This window comes from Panthera uncia (assembly GCF_023721935.1).
Source record: "Panthera uncia isolate 11264 chromosome D3 unlocalized genomic scaffold, Puncia_PCG_1.0 HiC_scaffold_8, whole genome shotgun sequence".
Lineage (NCBI taxonomy): Eukaryota > Metazoa > Chordata > Mammalia > Carnivora > Felidae > Panthera > Panthera uncia.
This window is the reverse complement of record NW_026057586.1, coordinates 85,210,861-85,236,652: the sequence shown is the minus strand read 5'-3', so window position 1 is coordinate 85,236,652 and position 25,792 is coordinate 85,210,861. Positions and strand designations below refer to the sequence as shown.

General features: G+C 43.9%; 1 protein-coding gene across 1 annotated transcript; it reads right to left on the bottom strand.

Moving 5' to 3' along the window:
• Positions 1-762: 762 nt before the first annotated feature.
• GTF2H3 (general transcription factor IIH subunit 3) lies at positions 763-25,750 on the bottom strand. The gene is made up of 13 exons (XM_049619494.1): positions 25,650-25,750; positions 22,410-22,489; positions 14,807-14,913; positions 12,723-12,889; positions 10,470-10,532; positions 9,546-9,575; positions 9,370-9,398; positions 6,899-6,973; positions 5,798-5,851; positions 2,561-2,629; positions 1,956-2,091; positions 1,806-1,842; positions 763-1,719 (listed from the first exon to the last, which is right to left on the bottom strand). Exons 1-13 carry the CDS (start codon positions 25,660-25,662, stop codon positions 1,650-1,652), a joined length of 930 nt encoding a protein of 309 aa, XP_049475451.1. The 5' UTR covers positions 25,663-25,750; the 3' UTR covers positions 763-1,649.
• Positions 25,751-25,792: the final 42 nt, after the last annotated feature.

Sequence of the window (25,792 nt, the reverse complement as noted above, 5' to 3'; positions counted from 1 at the left end):
CACATTAAAAAAAAATAAGTAAAAGTTCTTCAGAGTTGAATAAAAACTTGACTGACATTTGACCAAATCCAGTTAAAGTACAAACTTTAAGATAAGTTGAATTAGCATGAAACAAACAATAAGAGAAAATGAGTTAGGCAAATATGAAAATTTAAATTATTTTATTATAAAAATTTATATAAACCATAAAAACAACAGTTAAAAATAAAGCCTAAACAGAATTAAGCCAGTACACAAAACATTTCAAACAAAAACCTGATCAGCTTCTTTGAAATGATTCGTCTTTTAGGTATCTGATGACTCCTAGACCTAAAACAGCAATTTCCATTACTCTTAGGCTATGAAATATTAAATAGTATGTTTAAAAGACAAACAAGATTTTCAAACTTAAGGATTCACAAATACTTGCCAGGTGACCACCAAAATCTGTGTGTAATTAACAAAGTTATAAATCCAGAATACAAAATCTACCCGAAATCATCTAACCAAGTACCAAACTACTTAAACGAGACTCAGCTTCTGAGATGGCATAAAGAGAAAATTAAAATCTTCAGGTTTTTGTCAGTATACACCTGTTTGTTTTTGTCAATATACTTTTAAAAACAAATCAAACCAGCCACCATTCCTGAAAGCCCTTCTTACATTGTACTGGAATTTGAAAGGACTGCTAATAACTTCAAGTTCACATAAAAAAATAGGGTTTTTTTTCTCATTGAAATTACAAATAATGTTTCTTCTGAACCTTTAGCATTTGTCAGTAGTAAACCCAAAGCTTCTAGAGAACAGTTCTCCAACATTATTGCTTTTTTTTTTTTTCCCCCTCATTACAAAAGGAAAGAATTCTATCTGGGGGACCACACTGAACCGTAAAAAAATCCATTCTCCCCAAGAGAGTCCCCCTCTGAACCCAGACACCGGCTTTCACAAATCAGCTCTCACACAACTATCTCTGAAGAAAGAGTTGCCGCCAGAGTCCTGCACCCACTCTCCTCACTCACTCAAGATCGGACTTTGCACTTACTTATTCGGTGACAAACTGTTACTATTTGGATGACTGTGTCCAGACACGGAATGATGTCAGAGAAAAGAAAACATATCTGTATCTGCAGCTAATCTGAATTTCGACAATCGGGAGTTTATTTACATGACCACTGTAAAAGTCAGCTGCGGAATCAAGGAGGATGGTCTATGTTGAATAATGCCATCACCGCACGGTTGCTTTCTCCAAAACTGCACTCAAATGTCACGGGTCGTGCATTCACAGTAAGAACCTAGTCATGGGTAACAGAGTCCAAAGCCTGTGATCAGTCAGGACGGGCTGACTGACAAATGAGCACCTCATTTAAAAAAAAAAAAAAAAAAAGTCACTAACTGATTTGTGCTTTCTTCTCTTCTCCCTTTGTGGCCAAAAACCAGTCAGAAACGATTTGGGGTACATTGCATAGAATGACTCCCTCAAAAAAAGCAGTCTCCCAAAAGCACAGGACGAGGATAATGGTTTAGAAATCTTTCCCGTAAGAAATGTCAGTAAAAATTATCCTACACATGCTGTATTTTTTCGGGGCCTTCCCAACACAGACTCTGCCATACAATTTCTATTCATAGGCTCAAAAAGATGGGCAGAGTGTGGGGGCGGGTGGATCTTACGATCATGCTGATGCTTTCAGTTTCTTTTTCTTGGCCTTCAGCACCGGAGGCAGCGAAATCTTAAAGGCTGTCCTGAAATGACACAGAGGACCACACTCTTCAGTGCTCTAGACTTTTCCAGTGTGAGCCAGCCACACAGCCTGCCGGGGGATACTTACTCGCAGGTGGTGCAGATAGGACTGAAATTGCAGAATACTGTAAATTGAACAAACAAAATAAACAGGATGTTGGAAAAAACCACAGTTATTTTCTGACCACCCCCCACCCCCGCACAACACACAAAAGGACAACCCTGTGCTTGAACTTACTTGACAAGCACACAGAACAGACATAGCCAATTTCAATAAGATTTCGATGACAGAAGCAAGCAGCCCGGTAGTCCACGTGAATCGGGGGTGGGAGGATTAACTGAGATCTTTGATCTTGATCGGGAAGAAAAACCCACTGTGGGGGGGGGGGGGGGGGGGGGGGAGGAAAATTTTTTTTTTTTGATGGGGGGAAAAAAAAAAGGGGGGGGGGGGGGGGGGGGGGAAGGCAAGGAAGATAATTTTATTTAGAACATGGGGGAAAAGTAACCAGAAGTCAGGATATAAATATCAAATATTAGCCAGTGAACACTAAGGAGAATAAATTAGGATCTTCCTTAAAAGTCTATCAAGAAATGCATTTTTATCCATCTCCCAGCGACCCAGCACATCCACACGCGGGCACCGTTCTGCGAACAGTCCTACAACCTTCTGCACACAGCCGCCTCCAGAGACCACCTGAAGTGCGTGCACCCTTGTAGGTTCCAAACCCCCGGGGCCACCATTTGCTCCTTCTTCTTCCAATTACTGGCCTCAGCCACCTTGCTCCCATTCATTCCCCCGGAAACGGGGCCTGTCCCTCGGACTCCAGGTGTCAGGCTCCTTACCAGTAAATACTGCAGGAGGGAGGGCATCTGAGGCACCTTCAAGTACAGTCCCCCTGTGATGTCACAGGCCTGCAAGACATACAAAGGGCTCTCTGCCGAACTGGCACGTGCTTAAGCTTTTCTAGAGGAATGGAATTCTCACCAGGTCAGGTCTCCAAAGGAGGATATGACTGAGCAAACCAAAAGGGAATGTTCTCCCAGGGTGAGGGAGGACCACAGGCTTCCCGCTACCTCTCCAGGTTTCCAGCTATCTTATCCCCCGCCCAGGCGCCCCACTCTTTCGCCCTTTGAAGACCTCAGTGTAGCACAGTATATGCCCTTTCTCCTGTGTTGGCTACTGGACAAAATCTTTATTCCTGCCATGTTTACTCGTTTTCATTATATTTTTTAGCAACAGCTTTGAGATACTTCATAGGCCATAAAATTCAGCCTTTTAAAGTGTGTAATTCACTACTTTTTACTGTATTCAGCGTTACGCAACTGTCACCACTATCTAGATCCGGAACATTTCCTCACTCCGAAAAGAAACCCCAAACCTGTTAGCAGTCACTCCCACCCCCTTCCTCTAGTCCTGGGCTACCACTAGTCCACTCTCTAGCTCTATGGATCTGCCTGTTCTGGACACTTCGGATCAAAGGACTTAGGCAACATGGGTCCTTTCCTTAGCATCGTGTTTTCAAGGTTCATCCGTGTTGTGGCACGTTATCAGCACTTCATTCCTTTCCATGACCAAATGCTATTCTATTGTATGGTTATACCACAATTTGCTTAACCCCATTCATCTGTTGACGGACGCTTGGGTTCAAACGGGGGAAGACAGAAGAGTCAACCAGGTAAGTAAACGCAGAAATAACGTCACAAGTTATCGTTTCTACGAAGAAAAATGAAGCTGGGTAAGGGGACGGGGAGTGACACTAGACAGTCAGGGAAGGCTTCTCTGAGGAGGTGACTCAAATGAGGAAAAGCCTCAGAGGCAGAGGGAACAGCAAGTGCAGACAGCCTCAGGCTGCAGCGGGCCCGTGGTTTGAAAGCAACAGCAAGGAGCCCGGTGTGGCTGGAGCGAAGTGGGAGACGCCACGCGGACAAAAAGATACCCGGAAACCATATCGCGTAGGGAGTACAGATGGCCACGGGAAGACTCTGGGTTTTCGTCCATCCCGCTGGGATGCCACGGGAGGGTTTTGAGCAGGTGGGTGTCAAGATCTGATTTGAAAGCTTCGTTCTGACCGCTGTGCTGAGAACCCACTTGGGTGGGCGTCAGCAAGGAAACAGAGGCCAGTCAACAGATCTTACCAGCTTCCGCTTGAGTGGTAGTAGTGAAGCAGAAGACACACGGTGGGATTCAGAGACTATTTCAAAGATCAAACCGACAAGATTTGCAAGGGTAGGAAAGGAGAAGAAGAGAAGAAACAAGTTAGAGTCAGAATTTTGGCCTGAGGCGCTGACGGTCTGAGCTGCCAGTTGCTGAGATGGGGATGCCCCTGGGAGGCAGCATGAAAACCTCAAGTTCCGATTTTGACATGTGAAACCTGACATGCTGCTGGCGGTCCAGGGGGAGATGCGCATATACAGCTGAATACTCAAGTCTGGAACCCACAGAGCCTGTGTCTGACCCATGCATATAAATGTGAGGGCCAGGGAGGCAGAGCTGGGATTTTTTCCTTTTATTTATTTTTTTTAATGTTTATTCATTTTTGAGAGGGAGAGAGAAGGAGGGAGGGAGGGAGAGGGAGAGGGAGAGGGAGAGGGAGAGGGAGAGAGAGAGAGAGAGGGAGAGAGAGAGAGAGAGAGAGAGAGGAGAGAGAGAGAGAGAGAGAGAGAGAGAAACAGAGTGTGAGCAGAGGAGGGGTAGAGAGAGAGGGGGAGACACACAATCCGAAACAGGCTCCAAGCCCCAAGCTGTCAGCACAGAGCCCGACGTGGGACTCGAACCCACAAACCTCCAGATCGTGACCTGAGCTGAAGTCGGACATTTAACTGACTGAGCCCCCCAGGCGTCCCGCAGAGCTGGTATCTAAATTCATGGCACAGGCAAGATCTTCGAGGAGTTAGCAGACGCTGTGTAGGCTGAAACGTGCAGTTAAAACACGTACTCAACCTTTTTGGTTTTTTAATTCTGAGATATAACCATACGCACAAGACTATACATACATAACATGGAAGTATGGTTTTGATACAACGAATACCATGTACCTACCACCAAGTTTAAGAAATAAGATCGTTCCAGAACCTCTGACTCTAGTGTACTTTCCAACTGTATCTCGTACTCCGCATCCTCAGTAGTAACCTAAACTCCGCGTTTTCCAGTTTTGTGCTTTTAACTGATCTTTTAGGAAATAATATTTCTTGTGGTCAAAAAACATTTATCTGAAGTTCAGCAGTATCTTTAGTCTTCTTCCCCCCCTTTTTGATTTAATTAAACCTCTTTTCCACACGTTTGATTAAAAAGCAACATCCAACAGTGCCATCCAACAGAAATATAATGTGGGCAATAATGTGAAATTTAACATTTTCTAGCCGCATAAAAAAGGGGAAAAAAACAGATAAAATTAATTTTAATAATTTTATTTAACTCAGTGTATTCAGAGTATTATCGTTTTAACATGTAATCAATACAGAAATCTTTACATTCTGTTCTTCACACTACGAAATTCACTGTTTATCTTGCACTTAACGGCACATCTCGATTCAGACCAGACTCATTTCAAGAGCTCAACAGCCATGTAACTATCACGTAGGACAGCACAGATGTGGAGTTATGATCCAGTCTTTATAAAATGCTCTACTTGGTGATCATTCTTCCACCTATACCTTGTGTAGAGAGAGATCTGTCATGCTGTTCGCCTAAGATTAACAACGGTAATTTGAAGACGACAGGATTTGAAGGGATTTTTTTTTTCCCCTTTAAAAAATACTTTCCTGTGTCGTTGGACTTCATTTCAATGTGTGAGTCACTTTCACAGAACCAATCAAAGTCACTGTGTGGAGCATAAACAAACATTTTAAAGGAACCAGAGAGCCGTTCACCTGAAACTTCTGTGACGCCGCGTGTCAACTATACTTCAGTAAGAAAAATAAACTAAAACAAGGACCAGGAGATGCGAGTGCCCCAAGCTGCAGCAGCACACAGGCTAACCCTACAACCGGGTGCAGGCCGGTGAGAAGCATTCCCAAGAAATCAAGAGAGCACACCGTGCTCCCTGGACCACCCCCACCGCGCTTTCCTTGAACACGTACCTGTTGGAGGAGTCCCGAATCCGAGTCTAAAACACAGGCATCGATCAAAATATTCTGAAACGAACATTCCGGACACATTATAAGAGGAATAAGAATGACTAGCTTACACCGGGTAACTACTGTGTGCTACACTGCTCTCAAAATGCCTTATGTGATCCACAGGATAACTCTACAAGGTAGATACTGCGCATCTGCTGCTGAAGCACCCAGGCCCTGGCCAGGCCGCGGTCACAGAGCCAGTAGAAGGCAGTGCTGTCACCCGCCCCCTCCAGTCTGCCTGTCCCCAAAGCCCACGGTCTTTCACTACAGCATGTGGCTGCTCCAACATGGAGAATAGTAGGCATGGACATGGGAGCATGTGGGGCTTAAAACTGAAGCTTTAAGAAAGTTTTTCTTAACATGTCAAAGAAGAAAATGTCTTAGTGATAATTCATTTGAATTAGTGAAAATTCACTCAAATATTTGCCAGGTAAAAATATCAAATCTTTCTAAGACCTCCCCACGCAAACAGATAGAGAAACTGAGGCAAGGTATGGTGTGAATTGCAAAGTAGGGATTCTTAGCCTGAGGCCCAAAGATGGGTCCAAGGATGGGCTAGACAAGGGTTCCACGAATTCCATGAAACTAAATGCAAAACTGGGTTTCAGAGTACCTTTTTCTGGGGACCCCTCGGATTCATGGGCTCCAGGACCCAAAACAAAGAAACGACTAGTACAAAATATGAATTCCAGATTCCTAATCCACTGATGAGGCCAGTTAGTCAGACTACCTTTCTATGTAGGTCATTCAAAAAATAAAATTAATTCCTTCATAAGGAAACAAATATTCTTTAAAAAGAATGCTCTCCCTAGCGGGGGGAGGGGGAAAGAGAGAAAGGCAGGCAAACTAAGAAACAGACTCTTAACTACAGAGAACTAATGGTTACCGGGGGGAGGGGGGGGAGGAGTGAGGAGGGGGGGAGGGGGGAGAAACAGGTGATGAGCACAGGGTGTCATGTGAGTGCTGAATCCCTAGACTGTACCCCCGAAACTAGTATTACACTGTATGGGAACTAACTGGAATTTAAATAAAAATTGCAAAGAAAAAATACTCCCAATTCACCTGCTTCTGTGCTGCGAAAATGACATTCATGAAGTTCATGTACTGCAGTGCGCTGTCTTCCGCAGCCTTAATCACCTGGAAATCATATCCACGTGAATACCTTGCGGGCACAGCCGAGTTCTCTGAATTAGAATTCATCTGCCTCGTTACCATTATTACATACTATCTATAGCATAAAGATGACTGCAGCAATTTCCCCCAGACCCTACCGCTCAAGAGAGGATCCTTGTTAATAGTTTCTAGAGAGCACCTGTTGGGGCACATATATACACTCACACCCAAAATACACACACACACACACACACACACACACACACACACCCCAGGATGATCACCTAGTGTTCAGGAAACTGCTCTTTTTTTAAAAAACAAACTCCACACCCAATGTGGGGCTCAAACCCACGACCCCAAGATCAAGAGTTACGTGCTCAGGCCCCCTGGGTGGCTCAGTCAGTTAAGTGTCCAACTTCGGCTCGGGTCATGATCTCACAGCTCGTGGGTTCGAGCCCCGTGTCGGGCTCTGTGCTGACAGCTCAGAGCCTGGAGCCTGCTTCCGATTCTGTGTCTCCCTCTCTCTCTCTGACCCTCGCCTGCTCACATTCTGTCTCTCTCTCTCAAAAATAAATAAACATTAAAAAAAAAAAAAAAAAAAAAGAGTCACATGCTCTACCATGCAGGCACCCCCTGCAATCTGCATTTTGATTCCACAGTACCTGGGGAGGAAATCTTGTATCAATGAATTTGCATGTACATCCTCCTTCGTGCTGACTTCATAGATTTCTGCTCTCTAACCAAATATCTACAGAGGACACTGAAGCAGTTTCCAATCCTGAGTTTTAAACAGTGCTCTCATGAGCACCCACATACACACTTTACACGACCCCGACTAGCTCCAAAAGTAATCAGGGAGATTGCTAAAGTATATGCACATTAAATCTTGACAGAGGTTACCAAACTTTCCTCCAAAACAGTTGTACCAATTTACCCTCCATTGCAATTCAAGAGAATAACCAATCGGCAACACTCCCATCATCCCTGGGAACTGCCCATTTGTGCTGAGCAAGAAGGAAACAACGAAAACCCCGTTACTGGACGTTTATACTTCTGCGCTTACTAGGAAGGCTGGACGACTTCTCAAGCGCTAACTGGCCATCCACATTCCTTCTTCTGCAGATTGCTCATATCGTCTACCCGTTTCTTTACAGTAAACCTTAACTTTTAAAACTTAGTTTAGAGCCCTTTTTCATTTTTAGAACCATGACATTAATCCTCTCTTAGGCAGCTATTCTGAAAATACTTTTCCTAATAGTTTTCCTTTCCTTCTTGTTTTGGGGGCTTATTTTTTTTGAGGTCTTCAGGTTTTCTTTAAAGTTTCACATCATGCTCAGCAAGGTCCTTCCCTATCCAAGATGCATATAAACAGGTATTTTCTTCCAGTGCTTTTATGACTTGAATTTTTACAGTGAAATGTTTGATTTACTAGATTTATTTGATTTGATTTACAAGATTTAGATGTGGGCATGAGCTCTAGGTGGGTTTTCCCCCAAATGGCCAACCAATTGGCCCATTACCTTCAACTGAATAATTCATTTTCTTGCCACAAACTTAAGGGCTTCCTTTCCACAAGTCAAAGAACTCCATTGACCTGGTTTTTCTCTGGATTCTAGTCTTTTCCATTTACCCTGTGTCTACTACTGTGCCAGAATCACAGTGTTACTACAGGTTTGCCATGTGCTTTAATGCCTGACAGGGCAAGTTCCTGCTTATTATTCTTTCAGAAAGCATTTGTCTATTCTCATTGATTTATTTTTCCAGATAAACTGTTGAATTTTTCTTTTTTTTTTTTTTTTTAAGATTTTATTTTTAAGTAATCTCTACATTCAATGTGGGGCTCAAACTGACAAGCCAAGATCAAGAGTCACACACTCTACCAACTGAGCCAGCCAGGGACCCCTTACTCTTGAATTTAATTCCCCCCACTCTGCCATGAAAAATAAAAAAAAAAAAACCTCATTAATATTCTGAAAATGCATTAAATTTATAGTTTAACTTTGGAAAAATTGACATCCAAGAGTAAAATTTGGCTCTCCATTCAATTCTCTCATGTCTCTCAGAGTTTTAGTTTTTCATCATAATCAGTTTTACACATTGTTGATTCATTCTGGATATTCAATATTTATTACAAATGGGTCTTGGGGCACCTGGCTGGCTCAGTTGGTTAAATGTCTGTCTAGCTCTTGATTTCGGCTCAGGTCATGATCTCACAGTCACGTGCAGGGCTCAGCACTAATAGCGTAGAGCCTACTTGGGATTCTCTCTCTTCCTCTTTCTCTGCCCCCCCCCCTTTGCTCTCTCTCTCAAAATAAGAAAACTAAAAAAATAAATAGATAAATGGGTCTTACTTCCCGTTATGCTTTCTAATAGGCTGCCATTGGTATATAAACACAGTACTGATTTTTTCTTAATCTTACCAAAATCCTCGATTTCATTTCTTGATTATCTATAAAAAGATAAAAACAGATTACAATTTAACTGAATCTTATTAAACGTATTATAAGGTTTTCCAACCAATTTTTTTAAACAGCCCACCAAAATTATAGCAGTAAGATAAGGATTACAGGCCTCACAAAAAACCATAGACTCCTACCTTTAACCTCCTTGTTCATTCTATGAATATCTTATTTTTTTAGCATTAAGGAATTTTAAAATATTATTTGATTTCATAGATATTTATAGTAAACAGGAAAATAACCTCAAATTTTAAATCAATCCAGCATCCACTTAGCTGAAAAAAGAAATGCTCCACTTCCCACGTTAATAAACACACAAGAGGGATTGGGGGTTTCCAATTACCAACCGCAATTAACTGGGCTTTGTAACCTGACCAAAACATGATCTTTGTCCCAGAATATTAAAATTACCAGGATATGATCCTTCTGTGATTGTCCACCACATCCTACATGTGAATATACTGGGACCACCAGTAAGTCAATAAGCCAGATAAGGTAAGGAATGTGAAAACCACACACAGATGAGAGGCACCCCCAAAGCCCAGGACAGAGGAATCTCTCAATACTCTCCCAAACAAAGAAATCAAATTACACAAGACTAGGAGAACATCACACAAACACAGACAACATCAAAACGCTCAGGAAGGTGTTCACTCTACGCTAAGTTCAAATAACCTGTGGGCCTGTGGAAAAACCTGCTCACGAATTAAGCCTCAGGATCAGTAAATGGCTCATATAATCAAACACACTGTTAGTAATTTGCAGAAGGCAGAAGAAACAAACACACCCACCCCAGGCTGCAAGATACAAGCACCCCCAAGAATCTGCTGGGAGCAGGACATACTAGAGAAAATAAGAGTTTTCTTTTTTTTACATTTCAAGTTTGTACAGCTTATTTTAAAAATGTTCTAAAGCCAAGATAAACTATTTTTTGATTACCCACCACTTTAGAATACTCAAGCCTTTCACTAATATGGACACCCAAGGTTCTCAAAATTATCACAAGAAAGGTATGTTTCATGCACAAGACACCTTCTGAACGACTAAAACACCAAGGATACAGCAAAGAGCTTTGGCGAGGGATCCCGCCAGCAGAGTTTCCGTATGTTGACCCTTTATGTCACCTGCAAATAATAATAAAGTTAAAAAGTCAATTACTGGGCATTTTCTTGGACTAAAATAATTTTCAAACCAAAGCATTCATCCTGAATAAAACCAGACAACATGTCCGAATCAGGCTTAAAAACACAGAGATCTGTTCTCAGTATTGCTTAAATAAGCAATTTTTAACATTTTCTCAATTTAAAATATTCTGAGGGGATACAAAGTCTCAGTTTGGGATAAGTTCTGGGAATGGACAGTGGTGATGTTTGTACACCATGTAAATGTACTTAATGTCACCGCACCGTACATTTTTAAATGGCTAAAGAGTAAATTTTATGTTATGTGTATTCTACCACAATAAAAAATAAATAGGAAACACCCTGGGGTTATCTGGAAAGGTTCAGGTTTGTTATGACCTAAAAGGTACGAAAGGTCATGTATAGCACCTGATCTGAGTCTCTCTCTCCTCCGTCCCATCACCCCTCTGCCTCCCGCCCTTGGAGAGCTGCCTGGCTTGTGGATAGCGGGTCGAGCAAGCCCTCTAGCTGTGGCAAGCAGGGACGATGCTGGCAACTTATTTGACGCCTTGAGTGAAGAGTTAAGCAGCTCAAGAGGGTGGAGATCCCAGACGGACATCTGGCCTGCAGCTGGTCCTGGAGCACTGATACCCCTGCCCGTGGGTGAGGTCAGACCAGGAATCCTGTCTTGAACACCATACTGAAAAGTTGAGACTTTACCCTGGAGGCCAGTGGTTCTTGAAATGTGATTCTGGAACCAGGTATAGGAGCATCACCCAGGAACTTAACAGACACACAAATTCTTGGGACCACCCTCGACCCACAGAATCACAAACTGCAGGGTGGGACCCAGCATTTTGTTTTAACAAGCCCCCAGGAGACTTTTACCAGCTTTACCGGGGTATAATTGACAGATCATAAAATTCACTCCTTTTAAGAAAACAATTCAGTGGTTTTTAGTAAATTTAGAGAGTTGTACACAATTACCACAACCCAATTTCAGAACATTTCCTTTTACCCCAAAAGATCCCTTGGGCCGGTCCCAATCGCATGGTGCTGCCCCGGCCCCAGGAAACCACGAACCTACTTCCTGTCTCTAAAGAGTTCCCTTTCCCTTCCAGGTGATTCTGACACGGGCTACGGTTTAAAAAACACAGCCTACGGGCAATAGGGAACCAGTAACAGCCTTTAAGCCAGGAAACAGCAGCTCTGATTTTCAGAAAGATAACTATGAGTGGAAAGACCTGAATGGGGACAGACAGAAGTCAGTGAACAGAAGCCACTACAATGATCCAGAGGAGCAGTGCTCGACCTGAGCAACTGTGCCCTATAGGGGATATTTGGCAAAGTCTGAGACATTTAGTTATCACAACTGGGGGATGTTATGGCATCTAATGGGTCTAGGCCAGGGATGCTGCTAAATATCCTCCAAAGCACAGGGCAGTTCCCACAACAGAGAATTATCCAGCCCAAAATGCCAACGGTGCTGGGGTTGAGCCAGATGACAGAGAATTGGGAGGCAGATTTTGGAGGTACTTCTAAAGCTAAACTAATGGGATATCATGGCTGACTAGATGGTGAATGTGAGCAGTAAAGAGTCAAAAATGACGCTTTGAATTTGGAAACGTAGGTGGAGGGGTGTGGCAGAAACTGGGGGTGGAAATGGCGGTGTGACTGGGAGGGAAAGATAATGAACCCAGTCTGGGGTGTGTCAGCCAGACTGTGGACCCCTCTGTGGAGACATTTGCTGGAAGAAAGGCTACATTAAACATCAAGACTGGGAAGTGTTCACATAGAAATGATAATTAAAGGTAAGAGCGGATGAAAACATACAGAGGAAGAAAAAAGAAGAATATAATGTGCAGAATTAAAAAACCTATTTTTTTATGGGACAAGATGAAGGAAAAGTCAGAGATGGAAGAATGGTCCTAAAAAGAGGAGAAACAGGACAAAAGGATATCCTTAGACGCTAAGAGTGTGTTTCAAGAAGTAGAGGCTGGCGGACAGTGGGAGAGGCTGGCGAGGTCAGGCAACCGGGGCTCAGGCTTGGATGAAAATGATTTTACAAAAGAAAAGAGAGAGAACGCAAGTAAACAGTCCCAGGAACCCCAAGTCTCTTGACTGCGAGCCTCAAGGACCTCCACATTCAACTGCCGATTGTACAAAAATATAATGGGCAAAGAAATCCATTACTCTTGGTCATGAGATCTTTAATTTCTTCAGCAATGATGTCATTCGCTGCTGTGAACAACTCGTATTTGCCGTCTTTGCTCCCTGAGGGGCTGAATTCAGAAGGAGGGTTGCCGGGGTCTCCAAAGAAGTCTCCAAGTCTGCCATTCTTCCCAGGATATAAGAATCGACTGAAACGGGGGGGTGGGGGGGAACACGAGTTACACCAGGACTCTGTCCTCACTAAACACCCAGATGAAATTCAGCACAGAAAACAAACAAAAACCACGCCAATTCTGCCTCGCAAGATTCTACAATAATTGGCAAACGCGAGTCTACCACCGGACAGTGTTTCAATGATCCCCCTGTTTTCTCAAAAGTGAGAGGAAATAAAGCCGGCCCCAGTCTCTCGACATGCTTCGAGGTGGTTCTCATCCTACTTTCTCAGATGCCAGTCGGGAGGAGAGTCATACCAAATTCTATCTTAGGGCTGGTTTATTATTTGAGGGGTATTCACCTACCCCCCGTAATACAAATCTGGTCCAAGGGCCCCTGAAAAGATCCTCCCAGTGCTTCATGATTTTTATAGTAATCCTGTAAAACACAGCTTTGATTTTTCTAACAACTGACCACTGTGCCTTTTATAGTTTTTCTTTTGATATCTTAACCAAATCAGTGAGGTCTCTTACATTCAATTTTTTTTTTTTAATTTTTTTTTAACGTTTATTTATTTTTGAGACAGAAAGAGACAGAGCATGAACGGGGGAGGGGCAGAGAGAGAGGGAGACACAGAATCGGAAGCAGGCTCCAGGCTCTGAGCCATCAGCCCAGAGCCCGACGCGGGGCTCGAACTCACGGACCGCGAGATTGTGACCTGAGCCGAAGTCGGACGCTTAACCGACTGAGCCACCCAGGCGCCCCTCTTACATTCAATTTTGAGAAAACTGCATGGTGATCATGGGAGCGAGGGCACTTACTTGGTGGCTCACGGGCTCTTTCGACACAGCCGAGAGAGCAGCCCCGAGAAACGAGGACGGAGGACCACCCACCTCATATGAAACAGGCTGGTACACGAGAGTCACTTCTCCCACAATGTGACTGACATCTAGTTAAGACACACAAGAACTGTGTCTTGCCCGGAGAATCAGATTCTATGGTCAGTGTATGCGCGCAGAGTAAATATGGTCAAAATTAACAGTGAAAATATGTACCGTGTACACGGTCATGTCTGCAGGGAAGCTCCACACCTACACACCCGTCCCGACGTGACTCACGTGCAGCCAGGTTCTACACTTGTGTTAGAAAAGGTCACTGTTGGGGCGCCTGGATGGCTCAGTTAGTTGAGTATCTGACTTTGGCTCAGGTCATGATCTCATAGTTTGTGGGTTCGAGCCCCACATCGGGCTCAGTGCCGACCGCTCGGAGCCTGGAGCCTGCTTCGGATTCGGTGTCTCCCCCTCTCTCTGCCCCTCCCCTACCTGTGCCCTCCCTCTCTCAAAATTAAATAAATAAACATTAAAAAAGATAGATAGAAAGAGACAGAAAGAAAAGAAAAGAAAAGGAAACAAAAGAAAGGAAAGGAAAGGAAAGGAAAGAAGAGAAAAGAAAAGTTAACTGTTTCTTCTGCTGAGCACCAGATGGGACAGTTGGCCTCGGTTAAAAGCCTACATAACAAGAAAAACCGTCATCTGTAAACACCAGAATCACACCCGGAGCAGTAAAATATTACACTCTGAGAAGTACGCAGGAGTCAAGACTGGCTGAGAGGAAGCGGAATCACACCTGCCCTCTGGAGCAGACCCACAAGGACAACAGGATAGGAGCGACCTGCCCCACTTGATAATCCTCCCTGTTCTTTGCCTACAGAGTATGGCTGACTCCATGTAAGTTACCTGTGCACATGATGCAACTCTATCAGATGTCAGCTAATGAGGTTTCCGACATTCATTCCTTTCAAAGGTGCACGTACTGATTCTTGACGCTGTCAGTATTGTTCAACGCTATAGAAAAATATCTTTTTTGCACTACGGGAAAGGAACAGTACATGCCGACTGGCATCAAAATCTCACAAGTGTGAAGCCCTGAACAGGTACTCACGACAGTCATACCTTTCTTGAATGTGGCTTGCTATCACGGCAAGTTTGTTGGAACGATTCATGAATAAATGAGAATTTCCCAGCACCATCACAGCATCTATGCATTTTGATAAAGTAAACTGTTGAAAAATAGAAACCATAAGAAAAGATAAAGCAGGTACCCAAATAACTAGGTTAGGTCTTGAAATGATAAAGACTTCATTTAAATTTTAGACAATTATTCACTGCTGAAACTCGCTCAGGAACCCCCTCCTCCAAAGCCATAAACCAAAACACTTGAAAGTTAGTTTTCTAATTTTATTTATCTGAAATGATTTCTACATCAGTGCATTATTCCACAAATATTTTCTGTACGACATTTAAGGAAAACAAACATGTTACACATTCTATGATAAAATTACTAGAAAACTACCACCACGCAGAACAGATGATTAATATACATACCGATTAAATTAGTGATTCGTAAAAGTTTTCCATTCATTCAGTCACTAAGTATGCTAAGCACCTGTTATATGCCAGGCAAAGATCCCTTCTTCCATCGAGCTTACATTTTCTTAAGCACTAATATTACTAAAACATGTAGGTGAATATATTTATAATCCTGGAATAAAGCATGTTTCTCTTAAAGGAAAAAATACTTCAGGCAGCAAATAAAACACTGATAAATTCCACTTTATTTAAAAAAAGTACAACAAACCTATTAAAATTTCTATATGGCAAAAAAAGTGACTATAAACAAAAGTGAAAGGCAAATTACAAACTGGAAAAAAAAACTGCAATATATGACAAGCAAAAGGTGAACTTTCTAATATAAAGAGTATCCACAAATCATTAAAAAAAATAATACCCAGAGAGGAAAATGTGCAATGCCCCAAGAGAGAATGGGCCATCAAATATACTAAAAGCAAACTGAGATAACTTTTATGGTACATCCTATGGGCAAAAGATAAGACAAGGAAAGAGAGAAGTGCCAGGGTGACTCAGTCAGTCAAGCGTCTGCCTCTTGATTTCAGCCCTGGTCGTGATCTCACCTTTTGTGAGATCAAGTCCTGCGTTGAGCTCCATGCTGACAGCACAGAGTATGCTTGGGATTTCCTCTCTCTCTCTCTCTCTCTCTCTCTCTCTCTCTCTCTCTGCCAAGCCCCCGTCTCTCAAAAATAAATAAATAAACTTAAGAAAGAAGAGGGGGGCACCTGGGTGGCTCAGCTGGTTAAGCATCTGACTCTTCGGTTCTGCTAAGGTCATGATCTCACAGTTTGTGAGTTTGAGCCCCATGTCTGGCTCCACACTGACAGTGCAGAGTCTGCTTGGGATTCTCTCTCTCCCTCTCTCTGCCCCTCCCCTGCTTGTGCTCTCGCTCTCTCTCTCTCTCTCTCTCTCAAAATAAATAAGCTTAAAAATTTAAAAACAAAACAAAACAAAAACAAGGCAAGAGAACATCTTATTTGGGTACAAAAAAAAAAAAAGGAATTCTCATATTCCACTGATGAGAGTTCAAAATAAAAGTTTTTTGAGGCGTAATAGGGTAATATGCAGTGATGTGCTGGTCTATACGATGGAAAACTATTCAACAACAATAAAAAGGAATGCATTACTGTAACAACTTGGACAGATCTCAAAATAATTATGCTGAGTAAAGAAATGAGACCAAAAGAAATCCCACTACATATTGTTTGATTCCATTTATATAAAAATCCAGAAAATGCAAACTAATCTATAATGACAAAACAGATGACTGGTTGCCCAGGGGCAAAGACCAGCAGAGAGAAGTAGGCAGGATAAAGGAACATGATGAAACTTCTGGGGGGGGGGGGGGGGTCACAGATTTATATGTTCATTATTTTGATTGTGATGATAATTTCATGAATGTATACATATACAAAAACATATCAAACTGAACACTTTAAATATATGCTATCCATTGCATGTCAGTTATATCTCAATACAGCTGATTTTAACTTTGATTTTTCTTTTTATTTACTTTTTTTTTTTTTTTTAATTTTTTTTTCAACGTTTTTAATTTATTTTTGGGACAGAGAGAGACAGAGCATGAACGGGGGAGGGGCAGAGAGAGAGGGAGACACAGAATCGGAAACAGGCTCCAGGCTCCGAGCCATCAGCCCAGAGCCCGACGCGGGGCTCGAACTCACGGACCGCCGAGATCGTGACCTGGCTGAAGTCGGACGCTTAACCGACTGCGCCACCCAGGCGCCCCTATTTACTTTTTTTTAAGTGTGCTCTACGCCCAATGTGGGGCTTGAACTCAAGACCCCAAGATCACAAGTTGCATGCTCTACCAACTAAGCCAGCCAGATGCCCCTGGATAAAGCTGACTTTAAAAAAGACACCATTAAGAAAATGAAGAGACAGGTCACAATGTCATAGATCCGGAGAAAGTATTTGTGAATCATATACTTGGAAAAAGACTTATATCCAGAATATATGAAGAATTCTTACAATTCAGTAATAAGAAAACAAACAGCCCAATTTTAAAATTGGGCGTAATAACTGAATATGCATTCCAACTAAAAAAATATGACGGGGCACCAGGGTGGCTCAGTCTGTCAATTGTCTGACTCTTGATCTCGGCTCAGGTCATGATCTCATGGTATGTGAGATCGAGCCCCATGTCAGGCTCTGCACCGACACCATGGAGCCTGCTTGGGATTCTCTATCTGCCCCTCTCTCTGCCCTTCCCCCGCTCACAGTCTCTCTTTCTCTCTCAAAATAAATAAATAAACTTAAAAAAAAAAAAGAAAATATGACGCCTAATAAGCATATACTATATACATAATACACATACATTATATCTGTATATATAACAGTCATGAAGGAAATGCAAATTAAAACCCCAATGAGATACCACTACTTACTTATTAGAATGATTATTTAAAAAAAGACATGTGTTGGCAAGGATGTGAAGAAACTACAACTCTTACACACCTCTCAAAGGAATCGAAAACGGCGTACCCACTCCACTCTTTAAGTCTGGCAGCATCTTAAAAAGTTAAAACTAAACTCACCACATGACCCAGCAACTCAACTCATAGGCATCTAGCTACTCAAGAGAAATGCAAACATATGTCCACAAAGACTTGTTTGAGAATTATTTGAGCATTATTCCTAACAATCAAAAAGTGGAAACAATCCAAACATTCATGAACAGATGAACAAGAGGTATAGCCACACAATAAAATACTATTCAGTAATAAAAAGGAACCAGCAATACATACTATGACATGGATGAACCTCAAAAATATTATATTAAGTGGAAAACAAAATCAAAATAGTGCATATAACCAAAACTCACCCGATAGGAAAAACGTCATTCAAAACTTTAATAACCATTAAAAATTTAATTCATAGTTTAAAACCTCCCCCAAAAGCAAACTCCAGGCCCAGATGATTTCATTGGCATTTCAAGAATGGACACCTGGCGTGCCTGGGTGGCTCAGTCAGTTAAGTGTCTGACTTTGGCTCAGGTCATGATCCCTCTCTTCCCGAGTCTGAGCCTGCGTCAGGCTCTGTGCTGACAGCTCGGAGCCTGGAGCCTGTTTCAGATTCTATGTCTCCCTCTCTCTCTCTGCCCCTCCCCTGCTTGCACTCTGTCTCTCTTGCTCTCAAAAATAAACATTTTTGGGGGCGCCTGGGTGGCGCAGTCGGTTAAGCGTCCGACTTCAGCTCAGGTCACGATCTCGCGGTCCGTGAGTTCGAGCCCCGCGTCAGGCTCTGGGCTGACGGCTCGGAGCCTGGAGCCTGTTTCCGATTCTGTGTCTCCCTCTCTCTCTGCCCCTCCCCCGTTCATGCTCTGTCTCTCTCTGTCCCAAAAATAAATAAAAAACGTTGAAAAAAAATTAAAAATAAATAAATAAATAAATAAACATTTTTGGGGGCGCCTGGGTGGCTCAGTCGGTTGAACGTCCGGCTTCGGCTCAGGTCATGATCTCGCGGTTCATGGGTTCGAGCCCCACATCGGGCTCTGTGCTGACAGCTCAAAGCCTGGAGCCTGCTTCTGGTTCTGGGTCTCCTGCTCTCTCTCTGACCCTCCCCTGCTCATGCTCTGTCTCTCACTGTCAAAAATAAATAAACATTAAAAAAAAATTTTTTTAATAAATAAAAATAAACATTAAAAAAATCTTTTTTAATTAAAAAAAATAAAATAAAAAAATAAAGAATTGATACCAAATTCAAAATAATCTGTTCCAGAAAACAGAAAAGAAGACTTCCCAATTCATCTTACGAAGCCAGTATCACCCTTGTGTCAAAACCAGCCAAAGGTGGGGCGCCTGGGCGGCTCAGTCGGTTGAGCATCTGACTTTGGCTCAGGTCATGATCTCGTGGTTCATGGGCTCGAGCCCCACGTCGGGCTCTGTGCTGACACCTTGGAGCCTGGAGCCTGCTTCGATTCTCTGTCTCTCTGTCTCTGTCTCTGTCTCTCTCTCTCTCTGCACTCCCCACCCCCCGTCAAAAATAATATAAACATTCATTTCTTTTCATTTATATGGAAATGCAAAGGAACTAGAATAGTTAAAAAAAATAATTTTGAAAAAGAAGAAGAAAGCGGGAGGAACCAGCCAGCTGGAGCCCAAGACTTACTATCTAGCGATCGTAATCAACACTCTGTGGTACCGGTGGAGGGAGAGACAGAGAGCGCAAAGGAACAGAAAGAGCACCCAGAAATAAACCCACACCCAAGTCACCCAATAAACCCATCACCCAAGTGATTTCTGACGAGGCTGCAAAAGCCATTCAGTCTGGCGCCAGAGCAAATGGATTACACAGAGGCAAAAAAATGAAAGCTCAACTTAAATTTCACAGCTTGTTCAAAAAAAATAATTCAAAGTGGATTGTGGATTTATTTGGTCGTTTTCTCTAGGATTTCATTTTTAAGTAATCTCTACCCCCCCCCCCCCCCCCCCCCCCCCAACGTGAGGCTCGAACTCTCGACCCGGAGATCATGAGCTGCACGCTCTGTGGACTGAGCCGGCCCTCCTGGATTATGCATTTACACGTAGAACGTTTCACAGAAAACGCTGCAGGAAATCTTTAAGACCTAGAGCAAGGCTGAGAATTCTTATAGCACCAGAAGCACAAGCTGTATTTTTTAAATATCGAGAAACCGGGCTTGATCAAAATTGAAAATTTTCTGCTCCGTGAGAGGCCACCAGAAGAGGATAAAAAGACAAGCTAAAGCTTGGGAGAAAATACTTGCCAGCAAGATATCTGACAAAGGGCTTATATCTAGGACACGTTTTTCAAATCTCGAAATTCAATAGTTAAAAATAACCCTAACACCCCAATGAGAAAATGGACTAACGACATGAAAAGACACGTGAGGAGGCCGATCTGTGTGGCAAATAAGCCTACGAGAAGATGTGCAGCATGTCTAGCTATTAAGGAAATGCGATTAAGACCACGATAAGGTGGCATTCCACGCTCATTACAACGGCTAATATAAAAGACAGCGACCACATCAAACGCCGGTGAGGAGAGGGACAAACGGGATCCCTCACGCTTGCTGGTGGGAGCGTACAGCCATTCTAGAAAACAGTACAGCAGTTTCTCATCCAACCAAACGTGCGATCACCATGCAGCTGCGATCCTGGACATTCATCCCACAGAAATGAAAACTGACATCCACCCAAAAACCTCCATTCAAATCTTCAGAGCAGCTTTTTATGTAGTAACCAAAACCTGAAGAAAACCACCCAAATGTCAAAGCTTTACCAGGTGAGTGACGAAACGAGCTGTGGCATATCAGTCCGCGGAACACCGCTCAGCAATAAAAAGGGCAAACTTTGATACATGGAACAACCTGGATGGATCAAGGGCATTCTGTTTTGTTTTTAAATGTTTAATTTTATTTTTGAGAGAAAGAGCACGCATGCGTGGAGAGTGGGGTAGGGCAGAGACGGGGGGGTGGGGGGGTGGAGCGGATGAAGGATCCAAAGTGGGCTCTGCGCTGTCAGCAGGGTTCAAACTCATGAACTCCAAGATCGTGACCTGAGCCGACATCAGGCGCTTATCCGACTGAGCCAGCCAGGCACCCCAAGAGCATTCAGCTGAGTGAAAAAAGCCAACCTCAAAGGCTACACACTTTATGACCTATTTACGTAACAGAACTATAGCACTGGAGAACAGATTAGATCAGCATTTATTAGGGTTTAGGGACCAGGACTGTCTAAAGTGTAGCAACTATATTATTATTACTTTTTTTTTTTTTAATTTGAGAGAGAGAGAGAGAATGCATGACTGGGGGAGATGGGTGGAGGGGGAGAGAAAGAGAGAGAGACAGAGAAAGAGAAAGAGAGAGAGAGAGAGAGAGAGAGAGAGAGAGAGAGTCTCAAGCAGGCTCCACTCCCAGTGTGGAGCCCAACACGGGCTCCATCCCACGACCCTGGGATCACGACCTGAACCGAAAGCAAGAGTTGGACACTCAACCAACTGAACGACCCAGATGCCCCAGGTGTAGCAACTATAAAAGGAACACAAGTGACGGGGGGCCCGGATGGCTCAGTGGGTTAAGCATCCTACTTCAGATCAGGTCATGATATCATATCACAGTTCACAAGTTCGAGCCCCACATCAGGCTCTATGCTAAAAGCTCAGAGTCTGGAACCTGCTTCCGATTCTGTGTCTCCCTCTCTCTCTGCCTCTCCCCTGCTCACAGTCTCTCTCTTTCAAAAATAAATATCCAAAAAAAGTAAAAATAAAAGAAAAAGGAGCACTGTGATGAAACAGCTCTCGTCCTGACTGTGGTGGTAGTTCCACAAATCTATACATGCGACAGGGACAGCATAGCACCGCACGTACACACGCATGGATGGGAATCTGCTGTGATCCGAATAAGGTCTGAAGAGCATACTGGTGTCAGTTTCCTGGCTTCACTCCTGTACTTGAGATACAGGAGGTGTTACCACTGGAGGAAGCCGGAGCGAGTGTGCACGGGGCCTCTCTGCATCATTTTTTTAACAATTTCTTATGAGTCTGCAATTGTTTCAAAATAAAATACTTCAAAATAGATTTTTTTAAAAGGCCTACATATTGCATGGAATACGCGAAATGTCCAGAAAAGGCAACATAGAGACAGATAGCAGATCACTGGCTGCCTGCAACTAGGGGGTAGAAGCATTGACTGTGAACAGGCATGAGGGAACTTTTTGGGGGTGATAGAAATAGCCTAAAATGAAAGTGTGGTGGTGGTTACACTATTTTATTGTGATTTTTACTAAAAAAGCATCGAATTGTACATTAGAATGGATGAGTTTTATGGTATGTAAAGGACTTTACTATAGCTGATTTTTTTTTTTTTATTTTTTTTTTTTCAACGTTTTTTATTTATTTTTGGGACAGAGAGAGACAGAGCACGAACGGGGGAGGGGCAGAGAGAGAGGGAGACACAGAATCGGAAGCAGGCTCCAGGCTCCGAGCCATCAGCCCAGAGCCCGACGCGGGGCTCGAACTCACGGACCGCGAGATCGTGACCCGGCTGAAGTCGGACGCTTAACCGACTGCGCCACCCAGGCGCCCCTGATTTTTTTTTTTTTTAAAAAGCAATATAAACACACACTCAATTAAATCAGAATTATCCAAAGGCCTCCTCAAGCAATCTTACCTGAGATTCCTTTAATCCTTGCTTCCCCCACCAAATTGGGTTGGTATCAACTATGATAACCAGAAGATTCAATTCATCTTCTGAAAATATTAACAAAAAATAAAAACGTTAGCCTCATGGAAGCAGAGCAAAGCTAACATTCCCAATTTGTACATTAAACCCACACCAGGCACCACCACTTGCCTTTACATGTGTATCAACCTACGATCATGAAATTAACAAAAGGCCATGTTCTTTTAATAACCTAAAGCTCTGTGGGCCCTTAGCAGGCTCTTGCCTGCTCTCTGCACCCCTACATCTTTGATGCACTAGAACGGAAGCTCCGTGAGGGGGGGACTCGTCCTCCTCTGCTTGTAGCACAACTGCCTAACATGTGGTAGACGCCCAATAAATACCTAACAAACGAAGCCCAAATATTCATTTTAAATGCCTGGTCAAGGACAGAACGCACCGATTAACCAGCTAATATGCAATAGTGGTAGAATTTCAGGCACGGAGGGGTTGAAGGGAGACACTGGACTCAGTTTGGCCTCAAGTCTATCAAATATACTAGCAGCGAGGCCAACTGTGATTTGGAACCAAAATTGTTTTTAACTAGGCTCCACGCCCAGGGCAGAGCCCAACACTGGGCTTGAACTCACAACGCGGAGATCAAGACCTGATCTGAGATCAAGGGTCAGACACTTAACCCACTGAGCCACCCAGGCACCGCAGGAACCAATTTTTAAAAGGTGAAAACCAAAGAGGGAAAAGCAATTGCTATGTAAAGATTTTACTGGGAATAGGCTACTCTCCAGAGTTAGGCACAACTAGACAGGCTAACAACACCATGAATTCATTCAACAAACACTGACACTAAATACCAGTGTCAGGTGCTGGGGATACTGGGTTCAAGCCCTCAAGGAGTCTAAATTCTAACCGAGGTGAGAGACACACAAACCCGTAAGTCCTTGCCGTTATGAAAAACCCAGGATGCTCGTTTAATAGCAAAAAGCAGTAACGCCTTTCCTGCCCCCCAAACCTCCTTCCTGCAGTTCCACCTCCTGTATCCGGATAATCCTCACTCCTTCGGAGAGTTCTGCTCACATATCCAAATCCTATTTACCCTTCAAAGCCCTAAGCCAGTGCTACCTCCTTCCTCCAAGAACCCTCCTCAGGTCTTCCAACAGGTCCTGTCTCCCCCAGCTGAGGACAGGAGTCCTCTGCCATCAGCCACTGGCACATGTAATACTAGAATCGCATTCTGTGCTGACAACATACTGAGGGAAATATCATCAATTATAACACGTACCCTCTCTCTCTTTTTTAAATGTTTACTTACATATTTTTTAGGGGGAGGGAGGGGCAGAGAGAGGGAGACAAAGAATCCCAAGCAGGCTCCAAGCGGTCGGCGCAGAGCCCGATGGGGGACTCGAACATACGAAGCGTGAGATCATGACCAGAGCCGCGATCAGGAGTCGGGCGCTTAACCAACTGAGCCACCCAGGTGCACCTCTTTTTTTTTTTTTTTTCTTTTAACATTTAACAGTTGCTAAAAGCAGGACGGTATCTTATAACATTTCTCTTAGTGGTATCCTAAATAAAAACGCATCTCATCATCGGTAGTGTCTTAGAGGACCTGAAGTATGGCATTCCTGCTCTGCAAATGAAAGTAACTTGCACGAAGTCACATGGCCCGCTGGCAAGTAGCGAAACACCCTGCTATGAAGACAGGTCTGCCGGACTCTAAAGACTAGCTTTTCAATGCCTCACTGGCCGCTTTGACCCTCTTTTAATGACACTCAGAACTCACTGCCTCATTTTACAGCTAGTTGTGTTTCTGATCTCTGTTGCCAGCTCTGCTAAATCTAGCCCACCAGACCGGACTCCTTACAGAAAGGATTTTTGCTAACCCTAGGGTGAAATAACACATGCAAACCACACGCACAAAGACGCCTAGCACAGAAGCAGCACTTAGTAACTGTCTTTCACAGGACTTCCTGTGAAAGACACGCCTCCACCCGTAAGCCCACACTCCTTTGGCCTCATTCCCCATGAGGCCCCATCCCACAATTCTCAAGGTCACTCCCTGCCACCACCCGAAGCCTGAGACGAAGACAAAGTGCTGCCTTTCAGGAGAGACGGGTATCCATACACACGGCACTGCCCTGTGATTTTTCCTTCTTTGGGCCACACCAGGCCTGCCTCCCTCACAGCCCTGGGGTATCTTAAAAAAAGATAAAGGAAGCATGGGCAGTTGTTACAGCCTCTGAAATGATCTATTTCCACTCTTGCTGCCACGGTCCCTTCTCCACACAGCAGTCAAAGTGACCTTTTAAAATTATAAATCAGGGACGCCCAGCGGGCTCAGTCGGTTAAGCGTCCGACTTCGGCTTAGGTCACGATCGCACGGTTCCTGGGTTCGAGCCCCATGTCGGGCTCTGTGCGGACAGCTCAGGGCCTGGAACCTGCTTCGGATTCTGTGTGTGTGTCTCTCTCTCTCTGCTCCTCCCCCACTCATGCTCTGTCTCTCTCTCTCAAAAATAAAATATTTTTTAAAGGTTTTTGAATTATAAATCAGATGGTACCAACTCTTTGCTTGAGACCCTACAATGGCTTCACATTACACTTAAAAACAAAGCTCAACCTCTTTACCTTGGCCCACAAGGGCCATGCATCTGCCTAGCTCTCTGATCTCATCCTTTTAGCTCATTTCGCTTCCACCACGCTGGTCTCTTTTTTTTTCTTAAGACATTAGGCTCTACAACTGGTAGTTTAACGTATGGATGAAAGTCTCTCCTTTCTATCCCTCAAGTTCCCCATTTCCATCTCACTGTAACGCAGTGGCTCAACTTGCCACGGCGCCTTCGCATAGTCATTCAAGACTCCGTTTCAGTACCGGAGCTCTTATCTGAAGTAGATGCGCCTCGACCATCCAGTATACGTCTTCACACCTCTTGTCACCCTTCGAAGCTATTCTTATTTACTTGCCTACTGTCTGCCTCGCCCGCTAGACTGTACCCTCCCCGAGGGCCCTTGTCTGTCATGTTCTCAGCCGTATTGCGCAGCGCATGAAATAACGCCTGGCACACAGGACGCCGTTCAGAAATATTTACTGAATAAATGAATTCTTTTGCTACTCCCCTAAAGACCAAACACGTTGCACCCGGCCCCCGACATAATGCTCCACCTGGGTGGTCCTGGCCAGGCCGAGCCCGCCCAGTCCCGGGGTCGGGGGGTCCCTCCCAGCACGGCCCTCACCGTCTGACACCATGGCAGCCAGGATCCCCCCACGCCCCGGCAGCAAGCAGCCAAGTATTCCTCCCGGCTCCTGGGCACCCCGACTTCCGGCGCCGCCGCGTGACGCAAAGGCGGCTCCGCCCAGGCCTCGCGCCGTACCCACG

Coding starts and splice junctions, on each gene's coding strand:
- GTF2H3 (XM_049619494.1), bottom strand. Junction 6,974..9,369: donor AAATGAAATCGAGGATTTTG/GTAAGATTAAGA, acceptor TATGATTTCCAG/GTGATTAAGGCTGCGGAAGA. Junction 1,720..1,805: donor CCTATCTGCACCACCTGCGA/GTAAGTATCCCC, acceptor GTGTCATTTCAG/GACAGCCTTTAAGATTTCGC.